Source organism: Microcaecilia unicolor, chromosome 5, assembly GCF_901765095.1.
Source record: "Microcaecilia unicolor chromosome 5, aMicUni1.1, whole genome shotgun sequence".
NCBI classification, from domain to species: Eukaryota; Metazoa; Chordata; class Amphibia; order Gymnophiona; family Siphonopidae; genus Microcaecilia; species Microcaecilia unicolor.
In genome coordinates this window covers 354,556,950-354,572,303 of record NC_044035.1, presented here as the reverse complement: position 1 = coordinate 354,572,303, position 15,354 = coordinate 354,556,950, and the positions used below count along the sequence as shown (strand labels likewise).

General features: G+C 45.9%; 1 protein-coding gene across 7 annotated transcripts in view; it reads right to left on the bottom strand.

Annotated features, from left to right (window-relative positions):
* The window catches only part of ZC3H18 (zinc finger CCCH-type containing 18), a 170,028-nt gene that overhangs the window by 103,141 nt on the left and 51,533 nt on the right, over positions 1-15,354 (bottom strand). For all 7 annotated transcript variants that reach the window (XM_030204577.1, XM_030204581.1, XM_030204579.1 and 4 more), the window contains exons 4-5: positions 12,536-12,684; positions 5,947-6,042 (exon numbers count right to left, since the gene is read on the bottom strand). In XM_030204577.1, the coding sequence (XP_030060437.1) occupies positions 5,947-6,042; positions 12,536-12,684 (245 nt within the window). The remainder of the gene's footprint in view (positions 1-5,946; positions 6,043-12,535; positions 12,685-15,354) is intronic.

Sequence of the window (15,354 nt, the reverse complement as noted above, 5' to 3'; positions counted from 1 at the left end):
TTTCCTTTTAGCTCTAATAGATCCCTTCACCTCATTTTTTAACCATGCTGGCTGTCGTTTGGTCTACCGTCCTCTTTTTTTAATATGCTTAATATATTTGGCCTGGGCTTCCAGGATGGTGTTTTTGAACAGCATCCTCGCCTGATGTAAATTTTTGACCCTTGCAGCCGCTCCTCTAAGTTTTTTTTTTTCACCGTTCTTCTCATTTTATCATAGTCTCCTTTTTGAAAGTTAAATGCTAAAGTATTGGATTTCCTGTGTATACTTACTTCAAAGCTAATATCAAATCTGATCATATTATGATTACTGTTATCACGCGGCCCTAGCACCATTACATACCACACCAGATCATGCGCTCCACTAAGGACTAGGTCTAGAATTTTTCCTTCTCTCGTCGGCTCCTGTACCAGCTGCTCCATAAAGCAGTCCTCGATTTCGTCAAGGAATTTTACCTCCCTAGCATGCCCTGTTACATTTACCCAGTCAATATCGGGGTAATTGAAATCACCCATTATTATAGTGTTGCCCAGTTTGTTTGCGTCCCTAATTTCCTTTAACATTTCTGCATTTGTCTGTTCATCCTGTCCAGGCAGACGGTAGTACACTCCTATCACTATCCTTTTCCCCTTTATACATGGGATTTCAATCCATCGTGATTCCAAGATGTGTTTTGTTTCCCGCAGAAGTTTCAATCTATTTGATTCAAGGCTCTCCTTAACATACAATGCTACCCCCTCCACCAATTCGATCCACCCTATCACTATGATATAATTTGTATCCCGGTATGACAGTGTCCCACTGGTTATCCTCCTTCCACCAGGTCTCAGAGATGCCTATTATATCTAATTTTTCATTTACTGCAATATATTCTAACTCTCCCACCTTATTTTTTAGGCTTCTGGCATTCACGTATAGACATTTCAAACTATGTTTATTGTTCCTATTTATATCATCCGCAGTACTTGACAGTATTAATTTGCAATCTTTTGTCATTTAAGGACACCTGATCTACTACGGTCTCTTTTGCAACCTCACTATCAGGATACCCTATCTTCCCTGTTTTGGTGATATCTTTTGAAAGACACCTTATCTCAAACCATGCGCTTTTGAGCGACTGTCGGCCTCCTTTTTAAATGCTGACAACATAGGGGATCTTCATAGAAAAGAATGAAGAGAAGATGTGCCCAAAGGACATACGCTTAGGCGCCCGACTCCAGAGAGTTATGACTGCATTTGAGGCTGCATTGCCTCGACTGGGGCCCACCAGTATCAGGAAGGAAGAACACACCCAGATATCCATTGGTGGCCTGAAGGTACCACAAAAGCCCACAGCAACTATGATATAAAGCAACAGATGAAAACTCTCAGGATGATTTTCCTCCCGAAGAAAGGAGGAAACAATGGCTGATTAATAGAAATGGAAATATAGATACTACCACAGGCAACAATAGCAGCACCATGCTGATAGTCATCCTTAACTCCGAGACACAAAAATGGGACCTACACAGAACACTGTCAAGATTTCAAATTAGCGATGGAACCAAGCAAAAAATACTGAGCTGGAGTCACGCTGACCATGCAACAGATGGAGCCAGTTCGAGCATGAAGGCCCACAGGAGAACTCCGACATAACACAGGGAGGATCCTGTCGCACGATTGGGCTGAGGCACAGGATAGGGTGAGACTGCACCCTAGGCTCAGAGCCAAGCAGAACCCTATAGACATAGGATGAGCTGAAATAAGATGCCAGCTAGCGACATTCTGCACAGAAAGGGCTGAGCTGTGCACTACAAAACACCAGATGCGCACTCTCCAGATAGAACAAATTCCCCAGCAAAGTGGGAAAGTCACAGATGACAAGGACAAGACCAGTCTGAGAGTCGGATATGGAACAGCGTCGAAGCTGTTGTTCACATTCAAAGGCGGATGCACTTCCACCTCCACGAACGGCAAAGTGCTCCTCATCCAGAGATGTAGCTGAGCCGCAGACAAAGAGCAGCGCTCCATAATCAGAGATGGAACTGAACCATGCATCCAGAGACAGCCTTGAATAACTCCAAAGATGAAGCTGAGACATAACCAGAGGAGGAAGGCAATTCACTTCCTGAAATTAAATCTCACCTCAAGCTCAGAAGTGGAGTTGGGCATACATGCAAAGGAGAAGGAGCCGTGCCCCAAAATCCAGGAGGAAGCTGTGTTTCATACAGAAACGGAGCCAACTGTACTACGTGAATAGAAGAAGCCGAGACGGGAGTTGGGGGGCTGTGCGCCACCTTCAGCTTGTAACTACTAACATTTCCATAAATGAAACCTACCTATTGCTTCATTCTAAATTTTTAAAAATCTAATTTAAATTAACATTTTTTATTCTGCTAAACTCACAAGGTTCAAGGCGGATGATAATCAACACCACAAACATAAATTACAATTTAGAATAGTTATGCAATAGCATTCAGAACATGATTTACATATTCATCCATGGCACTAATATTAAAAATTCTTAACTCTTAACCTCCCATTCCTAAATTCCATTACAAATATGTCTTTTTTCCATTTATGTAAACAATCATTTTAAAAGAAATTCACAAAAAAGCCACATTATCGGCTTTTTTTCTAAAATTAATATAAAACTTCACTTAATTCTTTAGGCCAGTGCTTCTCAACCCTCTCTTGGAAGCACATCCAGCCAGTTAGGTTTTCAGAATTATCACAACAAATATGTATGAGATACATCATCATACAAATCTCTTCACTATTCAACCTGTTTCTCATTCACACCTGGAAATCACTAGATGTGAATGTTCAGCCTTCTTTTATTTTTTTATTGAAGACTTTACTTCAGCCACTTTGTGATGAAACTTCAAGGAAATTTCAGTCAGGGCCCCCCCCCCCCAAAAAAAAAAAAAAAAATAAATATATATATATATATATATATACAAACAAACATACATGCACACATATATCTATATATATAATTTTTTTACTGCCACAGCTTGAGGTGGACATTGAGGTTTCTCTTGTTTGGTTTTGTTATTTTTTTTTTGTGATTTATATTTTAGTTTTAGGATTATTATTCCGTTTTTTGTGGTTTATTATTAACCATTCTTTTCATTTAGCATGTTTTGTTGCTTTGTTGGGAAAGGTGGTCCAGAAATTTTTTTAACAAGCATATACTGAATACCTGCTTAATGCAGATCTATCACATACATATTCATTGCAATAAACCTAAAAATCTGAACGGCTAGGTGTGCCTCTAAGAGTGGGCTGAGAAACACTGCTTTAGGCAGTCTGCTCAATGTTCCTTCTACTACTACTACTTAACATTTATAGAGCGCTACTAGGGTTACGCAGCGCTGTAACAGCAATACAAGAATGTAGGTTCAACGCTATCTTTTTTTATTATTATTATTTTATTTATAGCTTTTACAATTATAGTCAAGCAAAGCTTGTTTTGAAAAGCAATACATTTCACATATAGTTTAATCAGGAATACAATATTATTAAAGCAATGGTTTTGAAATTTCTCGCTCAAGTCCACATATTTGGAGCAAGATATTAAGAAATGGAACATATATTAGGCAAAAATTTCAAGATTAAAGCAAACAAAAAGCTAACAGGTAACATTACTCAGTGTTAAATTTCTCAATTAAAGGGAGAATAACATTTTAAGCACCCCTATTTTGCCTTGATGCTAGAAACACTGTTAACTGAGCTGGGTCAAAGAAAACATATTTATTCGATTGGTATCTCACTATGCATTTACACGGCTATCTCAAGTAAAATGTAGCACATCAACGTATCTTTAATAATATCCCCCCCCCTCCCCGCTCTTAGATCTCAAATTTCTTTGTACTTTTTCAATTTGCAACACCTAAGGGAACTTTAAATAGGAATGGTAACTTCTTTGATCAAGTCTTAAGTAAAGAACACTAGGCCACTTGTGCAGTAATTAACAGCCTACTCGGAAGACTCCGAAGTGAGAGAGACCATTTATAAAGCTGTAATTCACTCAAATAAGGGGATGAGTTTGTTCTGTTAATAACAAATAATTAATAGTCTGAATGTGTATAATTCCACTCCAAAAATATTAGCAATTTTCATATGGCTTACATGCCTATCTCTGTCCAACTTAAATTAGCCTCTCTGAAAATTTAGTAGGGCTGCGCACTTACATATAAAAGCAACCAGGACAACTGCTTGGGCCCCCATACCACAGGCTTGCCCAGAGGTTAAAACAGAGCTCAGTACTGGGCCAGCCTGCCAGCAAAGAAATCTTCAGACAGGAGCACTGCAATGAAGATCATGAGCCCTGTGATTCAAGCCATGATCACAGGTTTAATGGCAACACTGCCCCTTCCTCCTAAGGAAACCCATGTGGAAAAACTTGTCTCTAATGGGCCTGTGTGCACAAACTGGATCATAGGCTCCACAAGAATTATCACTGCAACTATTATCAGAGCTTGAAATACTCTCTCTCTTTCTGCGCCAGGGGGCTCCCTCCAAATAAGGTAAGATGAGAAGGAATAGGAGGCAGAGAACAGGGAGACAGGAAACCCAGGAAGCAGTACATAATAAAGCAGAAAAAGATCACCTAGCCCATCTACTATGCCCAGTGATCCAGTGCACACAGATGAAAATACAACCTGTCAGCCATAGAGCACAACCCCATGTAAGATTTCGCCTAATCCAAGGCAGCCTTTCTATTTTGCACTCTACCGAATTAGGGACCAGGAAGGAGACAGAGTACTTGGGATAGGAACACTGGGGTGGGGGTGGGGGGGGGGGGGGGGGGGTTGTGAAGCAAGTGTGTTTTAAGCCTGTACAATTTATTGGATATTTTCCTGTTGCTTCAGTCTTAGCCAGGAAGAAGAGGGAGACAGATCTCTTTGCTAAGGTTCTGTAAACAATTATATCCTGATCTTCCCAAGTACTGTTTAGACAGTATATAGATGGTTAGTCAGTTTTCTAATTAATCCATTTTTTTTAGTTACTTGTCACTGTTTGCTATTTGCACATTATTGTTCCACTGTTCAATACTTTTATGAGAATAAACACAATTGATTGTTCATTCTGCCTGTCTGGACTCATAAAGAATCCTGGTGGTTTGTGATTTGGGACTGTGAGTGCTTTTCTGGGAACTGAGGGACCTCTGGGAGTGTGGCCTCCAGTAACATAGAAATCACTGGGGATAACCTGGGATTGTAAGACTCGCCCAGAGGCGGTTGTGACCCAGTCGGTGGGAGGAGGGTGCTAGTGTAGAGCATAAGCGGCAGGTGCATGCAGACCTGAGCTGTGCTGGGGATGGACCCTCTGAGTAGCCATGGGGTAACCCCTGGCTAGTGACTAGGAATTTCGTAACAGGGGTGTTTAAAAGCTGAGCACCAGAAAGGAGATATGAGGAGGGAGGAGGCAGGGAGACAATCCAGTATGAAGGAAAATAGGGTTAGGAAGAACATTTTCAAGGAAGGGGGCACTGAAGGAAGAAGAGGGAGTCAGAGGGAAAGGAGCAAGGAAGAAGCAGTTTGGGTGGGAATATGAAAAAGAGGAGCTGGGAAGTGACCATAGGAGTTGGAAGGTAAGAGAGGAGGAGACCCAGCATTGGGCATCATCAATGCTTGCTCTCATCCTAGTTTTACTAACTCTTACATATCGGTTCCTAAAAAGTAGGATGCAATGGAAGCTGAATGGAGAAAAAGTTAGTAACTTAGCACCATCAATATTAGGAACTGAACTTAAGATCATAAATCAAAGCAAATGTATTGCTGCTCTTTTTCAGGTTCCTAAATTTAGGAACAGTTTAAGCCAAACATTTAGGATTCCAACTTTGGCTGAAAATCTTCTTAAACATGGGCAAGTAAAATGCAAGCACCAAGGCGTTTTTTTTTTTTTTCATGGACCCTATACTGTCTGCCGAACTGCAAAGTACTATTGCTTCTCTTTGTGTACCTCTTTCGCATGCCTGAGTCCTCGCTCCCAGGCACTTTCTGTTGGGGGGTCTGGTGGAGGTGGAGGCGGCAGAAGTTCCTCCACTGCAGGGGTGCCCTAAAAGAGTTAAAATATAAAAATAAACATGAGTTTTGCCATGAAATAACAGGGACAGTCTTGTTACTTTAAAAGAAGAGCTGGCTCACAGATAAGAGGTCACATTATCTCTGTTTAGGTTTGGATTACTGTGGATTTTATTGCAATGCATGGTAGCATCTGTGGTCCTCCTTTTGAAAGGCAGACTGGGAAAATTAGGTTCTTACCTTGGTAATTTTCTGTCCTTTAGTCATAGCAGATGAATCCTTTACGAGTGGGTTGTGTCCATTAACCAGCAGGGGGAGATAGAGAGCACTGAAAAACCATAGTGCCTCATGGCCAGCTAGCTCCATCTGCCTCTTCAGTATTTGAAGCTTCCAAAGCAGTGTGACACCGCAAAGCATAACAACATGAACTTTCCTAACAGCGGATGAACGCCCCACAACAGGAGCAACAATTCCAAGGAGGGACGAACTCAACCTCCTGTAACAGAACAGAAATCCTGTTTTCCAACTTCTCCCAATGAGGGAACATATCTACAGGAAAAACTGAACATAAAATTAACAGTCACATAAAGAACCACTGAGGGAGGGCTCATGGATTCATCTGCTATGACTAAAGGAAAGAAAATTACCAAGGTAAGAACCTAATTTTCCCTTCCTTGTCATCAAGCAGATGAATCCATTACGAGTGGGATGTATCAAAGCAATCCCTAGATAGGGTGGGAACAAGCCACACCACGCGCTAGCACCTGTGCTCCAAAACGCGCATCCCTCCTAGCAGCCACATCCAGCCTGTAATGTCGGGCGAAAGAGAGCTTAGAAGCCCATGTTGCAGAACTGCAAATCTCTTGAAGAGATAGTGCTCCAGTTTCCGCCCAGGAAGAGGAAATCGCTCTTGTGGAATGTGCCTTAAAGGCTTCAGGCGGAGGCCGGCCAGACAGCAAATATGCTGAAAAAATAGCTTCTTGAGCCAACGGGCTATAGTGGCCTTAGACGCTGGAGACCCTGAGCGCGGACCTGACAATAGAACAAAAGGATGGTCAGAGGTCCTGAAGGCATTTGACATGCGCAGATATTGCAACAGAGCCCTTCGCACATCCAGAAGGTGCAACTGCCCAAATGATTCTGGAAATTCCTCTTTAGAAAAGGAAGGCAGGAAAATAGGCTGGTTTAGGTGAAACGCTGAAACCACCTTAGGCATGAAGTAAGGCACCATACGTACCATAACTCCGGACTCTGAGAATTGCAGAAATGGGTCTCGACAGGACAGCGCCTGGAGCTCAGATGCTCGTCTCACCGATGTAATGGCCAGCAAAAAGACCGTTTTTAAGGTCACATCCTTCTCCGAAGCTTGCCTAAGCGGCTCGAAGGGTGAACACTGAAGGGCCTTTAAAACTAACCCCAGGTTCCAGGCCGGACAAGGAGCCCGCAAGGGAGGATGGAGCCGAAGCACCCCTCTGAGAAATTGTGCCACATCCGGGCAAGCAGTCAGAGAGAGGCCAGCGACCTTCCCTCGAAAACATGCTAAGGCTGCCACTTGAACACGCAGGGAATTATAGGCCAAGCCTTTGTGTAAACCATCCTGCAAAAAGTCAAGTATCGGCGAGACAGAAGCCCGCATGGGTGTGATCACTTTAGAAGCACACCAAGCCTCAAATTGGCACCAAATCCTGGCATAAACCACGGAAGTGGAACGCTTGCGGGCCTGTAGGAGAGTGGAAATGACTTAACTGGAATAACTCTTGTCTCTCAATTGCGCCCTCTCAATAGCCATGCCGTAAGACCAAAGCGGCAGGCGTCCTCCATGGTTACCGGTCCCTGTGACAACAATTCAGTACCAGAGGTAACGGCCAGGGAGCCTTTACCAGCATCTGCTGGAGGTCCGCATACCACGGCCTTCTGGGTCAATCCGGGGCAATGAGAACCACCTCTCCTGATGTAGCCGAATCCGCAGGAGAACTCGCCCTATCAAGGGTCATGGAGGGAACACATACAGGAGGCCCAGAGGCCAGGGTTGAGCCAAGGCATCCAACCCCGCCGAGCGAGGATCTCTCCATCTGCTGTAAAAGCACGGGTCTTTGGCATTTGTGCTTGAGGCCATAAGATCCGCTACGGGCGTCCCCCATTTGGGACAGATCTGCAGGAATACTTCGTCTGCAAGTTCCCACTCCGCTGGGTCGATCTGATTCCTGCTTAGATAATCGGCTTGCACATTGCTCTGACCTACAATGTGAGCTTCTGACAGAAACTGCAGATGTAGCTCGGCCCAGTGGCATATCTGAGCGGCCTCTGTGGCCAGTGCTTGACACTGAGTGCCACCTTGTCGATTTATGTAGGCCACTGCTGTCGTGTTGTCCAACAGAACTCTGACAGCGAATCCTTCCAGGGTCAATTGAAAGGCCAGAAGCGCCTGAAATATTGCTTTCAACTCCAAGCGATTGATGGACCACGCCGACTCCTCGGGTGTCCAGAGACCCTGGGCATGCCTTCCCTGGTAATGAGCACCTCAGCCCTTCAGGCTGGCATCTGTTACCACCAGGCACCAATCGGGGAGTGCTAGCGGCATTCCTTGCTGCAACATGCTGTCTGAGAGCCACCACTCCATACTGAGCCGGGCCGCAGGGAGCCACGTGAGTCTGCATTGATAATCCTGAGATATTGGAGACCAACGTTGAAGCAGGGAACACTGCAGAGGTCTCAGGTGCGCTCTCGCCCATGGCACCACTTCTAAGGTGGCCGTCATTGACCCCAACAGCTGGATTATGTCCCAAGCTCGCGAGCGAGGCATCCTCAGGAGCAGACGGACCTGGTTCTGAAGCTTGCACCGCCTTTGCTCGGGCAGGTATACATACCCAGAGGCTGTGTCGAACCGGAACTCCAAATATTCTAGAGATTGAGAGGGAGGTCAGGTGACTTTTGGCTAAATTGATGACCCAGCCCAGAGATTACAGTACTGAGACCACTCTGAGACCACATGATGACTCTCTTCTGCCGAGTCCGCTCTGATGAGCCAGTCGTCTAGGTATGGGTGAACTCGGATACCCTCTCGCCTGAGAAAGGCAGCTATTACCACCATTACCTTTGAAAAGGTTCGGGGAGCTGTGGCGAGGCCAAAAGGCAAGGCCCGAAACTGGAAATGTTTTCCCATCACCGCAAAACGCAGAAACCTCTGGTGCGGGGGCCAAATCGGTATGTGCAAGGAAGCTTCTTTCAGGTCTAGAGACGTGAAAAACTCTCCTGGCTGTACCACCACAAAGACGGAGCGCAGGGTTTGCATGTGAAAATGCCACACTCTCAGAGACTTGTTGACTTCTTTTAAGTCTAGGATTGGCTGAAAAGACCCTCCTTTTCGCGGCACCACAAAGTAAATGGAGTAACGGCCAGAGCCGAGTTCGGCGGGAGGCACTGGGCAAACCGCCCCTAGGTGAATCAAGCCTTGTAAGGTCTCCTCTACCGCCACCTGTTTGGCGGCAGAACCGCATTGGGACTCCACAAACACATCTCTTATCGTGGGATTGAATTCCATGCTGTAGCCATCTTTGATCAGGTGCAAGACCCACTGATCTGAGGAAATCTTGGCCCACTCCTCGTGAAAGAGGGAAAGTTGTCCTCCTATAACAGGGAGTGAGGAGAGGGCCGGCGCACCATCATTGAGAGGGTCGCCCTTGAACTCCATGCCTTGAGCCAGCTGCTGCGGAACGCTTGTCCGAGCGAAAGGAGTTCCTCTGCTGAAAACGAGCACGAGAAGTGAACCCAGCAGAACGCCCCGGGCAGTACCTTCGAGCTTCTCTAAAGCAAGGTCTGTTAAGAGGAGGGAACCGCCTGACCCTTGGAGGAAGGCCGTGGCCTGTCCTCGGGTAAGCGCTAGAGTGTAGCATCCCCCAGGCCTTTAACAATGTTCTCCAACTCCTCACCAAATAGGAGAAGGCCTCGAAAGGGCAACTTCACCAACCTTTGCTTAGAGGCCATGTCAGCCGCCCAATGCTGTAGCCACAACAGGCGGCGAGCCGCCACCGCCACAGCCATCTGTTTAGTCAAAGCTCTGACCAGATCATAAAGAGCATCAGCCAAGAAAGACAAGGCCGACTCCATCCGCGGTGCCACCTCCGCAAAGGGCTCCGCTCCATCTGCGGGCTGTTCCACTGCCTGTTGTAACCAAGCAAGGCAGGCTCGGGCAGCGTAACAGCTGCATGCAGACGCTCGTAAGGATAGGCCTGAAATCTCAAAGGACCGCTTTATAGCTGATTCAAGGCGTCGGTCCTGCATGTCCTTCAGGGCAACTCCTCCTTCAACTGGGAGGGTAGTTCTCTTTGTCACAGCTGTGACTAGGGCATCCACTTTAGGCACAGCTAAGTGCGCCAAATTCTCCTCACTTAGAGGATATAATTGCCCCATAGCCCTGGTGACTTTCAAAGGCCCCTCGGGGTCAGCCCATTGAGCTGAAATAAGCTCTTGAATGGAGTCATGCAAAGAAAAGGCTCGAGCTGGGTTCTTAGTACTTGTCATCCTCGGATTAGCAGAGGAGAGTTCAGCACTCGCAGGATCTTCAATAGAGAGGGCCTGCAGTGCATTAGAAATCAGCGCTGGCAGCTCATAGTGGAAGGATCATCCGGATCCAGTGGCAATCCTGCACCTTCCTCTGGCTCTCCAGACCACGAGGGCCTGCCAGACCCCTCTGACTCCTCACATCCCGACCACCGGGGGGGGGGGGGGGGGGCGGCGGCGTCACTCTCTGAAGGGGAATCCACCCTTTTGCGCTTGTCTTGCAGCCACCTGTCAGGGGAAAACACACCTGACGGTAATTCAAGGCCGGGCTCTACTGGAGGGGACACAGGCAGCTGGGCCAATTGAGACCCCTGTGGGAGAGCTCTTTTTAACATAAATGCTTTATGCAGCAGCAAAACAAATTCAGGGGAGAATGGCTCACCCTGGCCTCCCGGTTCCAGTCCGGGGGAAACGGCTCTCATATTAGCCTCCATGCGAGGCTCCCCTCCAGGCTCACACCCCTCCGCCTCAGCGGGGGTCGCGCCATGCTGTTCCAAAATGGCGCCCGCTGTCAGCTCCACGGAGCGGGAAGAAACCTCGCTCGCCATGCTCGGGCCGGCTCTGACGTCAGAAGAGCACGATTTACAGAGCCCTGCTGCTGATCTGCGCTTGCCACAACGGGAACAGCGCTTTACAACCTCCGCAGCCATCGCCGAAAACGGCGGGAAATTCAAAATGGCAGATTCGCGCCAAAATTGCCCCGAACGCGGGCCCACCCCAGAGGACCTTCAAAATGCTCTTACCTCTCTGGATCGAGTCGACAGAGCTCCGATCTGCTGCACAAACTGAAGGAAAGACTCTTTTCTTGGATCGCAGCGCTACAGCGCGAAGTGACTTTTTTTTTTGACGCTGTGAGGAAAGTTAGAGGCAACAGCGTAAGAGGCAACTTTTTCCACTCTGGAGGACCAGTAGCGTGCATCCACAGCGTGGGCAAAGACAGGGACAGGACTTGCCTATGTGTCTACATCCACATTGGGGGCCGGGTAAGGCAGGGAAAGGGCATACCTATGTGCCTTTAAAGTGGGCACCATCAGCCACAACACCCCTGCTACAACTGGCAACAGCACAGGAGCCACCCCAGGCAGATTTCTGAAGGAGCTTGAACAAGCTGCATCCACCCTGCTGGGGAGATAGAGAATACTGAAAAGGCAGATGGAGCTAGCTGGCCATGAGGCACTATGGTTTTTCAGTGCTCTCTATCTCCCCCTGCTTGTTGATGGACACAACCCACTCATAATGGATTCATCTGCTTGATGACAAGGAAGTCGCTGTTACAAGGACAGACTGGGAAGGAAAGAAGCAGGATTGATAAAGGCTTACAGATCTGTTTATGGCTGCACCAGGAACCTTTGTTCAATCTAGGACAAATTAAAAATCAGCTCCTACAAGCCACTACAAATATTATTTAAATCTTACAGGCTGTTAACAAACCATACACACACACAAAAAAAGCATTAATAAGTGAGAGATTACCACTCCTTTAACTGATTCTCTCTCGTATGTGTCTTCTGCTGCCTTCCTACTCATACAGGCCTACCACTACCCTGACCGATGGCAGAGAGCAGACAGAAAGGGAAAGGGGATGGGACTTGATATACCGCCTTTCTGTGGCTACAATCAAAGCAGTTTACATAGCATATACAGGTAAGTATTTGTACCTAGGGCAATGGAGGTTTAAGTGATTTGCCCAGAGTCATAGGGAGCTGCAGTGGGAACTGAACCCAGTTCCCCTGGTTCTCAGGCCACTGCACTAACCACTAGGCCACTCCTCACTCCTACTTCACAGAAACTGAGTGCACCACTTTCACAATATTTCCAGCCCTATCTGAAAGGTGGCAACTGAGCAGGAATGAAAGGATGCAGATGGAGAAAGATTTGCATTTTACCACATTAGACACATGCACGCAAATATTAAAAACAAAAAAACCCTTTTAAAAATTACTGCATAGATAAAAGCATCCTCGTACCCAGGGACTGGCTGGCATCAGTGGATGAGGACCAACTGGAGGAGCACCATTGGGTGAGAATGGGTCCTGTTTGGATATCAAGGAATAATTTCCTTTATCATTTTTTCCAGGATGGATAAACCTACAACTCATTCCCCAGGTGCAATGACCTAAAACAAGGTAGAAAAGAACATTATTACACTCCAGTGAAAGCACATGTCTATCTAGAATCCATCTGTCAGTATGCCACCATTGGATTCGCACCATTACCAGGACGCAACATTTCAAGTGAGAATTCAGTAAGGAACCAGGAAAAATAATAAGAGAAAATATGACTAGTCTTTTCTCCAACCACCATAAAAACCTGGATCAAGGATAAGCAAATAATGAAAAAATAGGTCTGGTAAGAGAACAAGAAAACTAACAGCTGTCATAAAAACTGACAAAAGAAGAATCATTCTGTGCACCTAGCTTGAAACTATCACAGTACTAGGTTAAAAAACAAACAAAAAACACTAAGGATACCCATCTGTAACTCTGTTCCAATGTTCAGTTGCTGGGGTCAAAGCTTGCTTGGAAGAATCGCTTAAATTAAATTAGGATCATTGTACTATGAAAGGTTAAATTAGACTTACCTGCTAATTTTCTTTCCTTGAGTCCTTCCAGACCAGTCTAGACCCCTGGGTTATGACTTCTTACAAGCAGATGGAGACTGAGAACCTGTGATGTCATACCTTAAGGTCCCTGTGCAGCCCCCTGACACTGAGTATTTGTTCTATCAAAGCAGCAAGTCAGACCAATAAACAAACTCCATAAGAACTAAATTGCCCACAATTCAAGACAACTGAACAATGTAATGGAATGGGCTACTAAGAGCCAGCCTCTGGTTTAATTCATTACTCTTTGGTATAATACATAACTCAACTAGAGGAAAAGCCTAAACTCTCTTATCCCTTCCTCAACTTTCCCCCCTCCCAGCCCCCCCCCCCATACAACCAACAACTTCTGCAAAAAGAACTCCACTAACAATGACACTATTGAGCAGTGCCTTCTCTCCATTGTATAAATGGATCGCAGATCTTTGCAAATGTACGTAGTTTATTCCTGCGCAGTGTCGCCAACTTCAACATATGGTGTACAAAGTCCACTTTAGACAAAAGCTGTCATCTTGTTGGAACGCTCACTGTTTCCATACCGCTGCCAAAGTTAAGCCACCAGCTGTGACAATGTTAGAGGTCAGTTTACAGTATTTGCCAGGCAGTTCTGGAGGTTTAATGTTCAGCAACCCATAGCTCATTGACAACGGCAGTGGTATCCCCAAAATCTATTTGCAGCAACCCAAAAACCATGACCCAATATTTCTTGGCCTGCGGTCATGTCCACCAAATATGGATAAATGTACCCCAAAATCCACAATTTCGCCAGCATTGAGCTGAGGTGGATGGATAAACAGAACGCTGTCAGGAGTAAGATACCACATATATAGCATTTTATATCCATTTTCCACCATATTGCTAGCAATCGACACTTTGAGCAGCCTTTCAAATGTTCTTTCACACTCCTGTACAGTATATCCAATACCTATTCCCAAATCTGAACATATTTCACCGGGGATGTTTCTTGTTGGAGTAAGGACCGATAAAATCTAGAAATACAGTCTCTACCACTCCCACCATTGAGGGCACACTACAATAGTGTGGGTTCTGATTAAGTGCTCTAAGGACTCGTCTACTCATAAAATCAGAGACTTGTCTATAATGATAGAGATCACCCTGGGTCAGGCCATATTCCTCTTCCAGTTCTGAAAATATGAGGGCTTCGTCTTCAACTAAATGCCCCCAACTGAATCGATCCCATGGCTGCCCATCATTTATATCTGAAGTCAGTATGCCCTGGGATAAATCCTTCCGCCACCCTGATTGATGTAGCCTGAAAATATGATCTCCCCTGGAAAAAAAACGCTGTCGGGCTCTCATCCAAGTTCCCAATGGTAAGGTCAAAATGGGATTAACCCGCCTATGCAAAGCCTGTATGTCTCCCAGTGGAAGCCAGGGAACACAAGCTAGAGGCCATCTCCCCCACTGCATGTTGTTCCATCCGAACAAAGCTATTCTGTTTGCCTCTCTGCCATGCTACCAGATATTTCAGTTGAGCTGCTAAATAAGGAGAAATTAGTTGTTACCTGCTAATTTACTTTCCAAGAGTCCAGACCATTACCGACAAGTGGGTTATATGCACTCCTACCAGCAGACGGAGACTGAGAACTTCTGACACCTGTATAAGGGATTATACAACCCTGACCTGCTCAGTATTTCACAAAGCAAAGCAGAAGTAGTAAAAATAGCAACCTAAACAAGAAACTAAAGAACAGAAACAGAAAACAGGAACAGTGGATCCCCCAAAGGAGCCCACTGAAAAGGTGCATGCACCAAACAGAAATTGGAATGTGGCACTTGCAGCTCCCAGATTCCCTGCAACCCACACAAGATCCACACATTCTTCTAGGGCGGAGTCCGGGAATGGTCTGGAAAGACTCACAAAAAGTAAATCAGCAGGTAATACATAATTTCTCTTTCCTTTTCATCTACTCCGGACCATTCCCGATGAGTGGGAAGTACCAAAGCAGTACTCACCGAGGGTGGGAAAACCCCCTGACCAATACAGAAGCACAAAAAGAAGCGTCCTGTCTGGACTGAACATCCAACCTGTAATGTCTGACAAAGGAATGCAGAGAAGACCAAGTAGCGGCCCAACAAATATCCTGCAGAGGAAGAAGCGAATGCTCCACTCATGAGGCCTGAGCTCATGTACAATGTGCCCGCAAGACAGCAGGTGCTGTC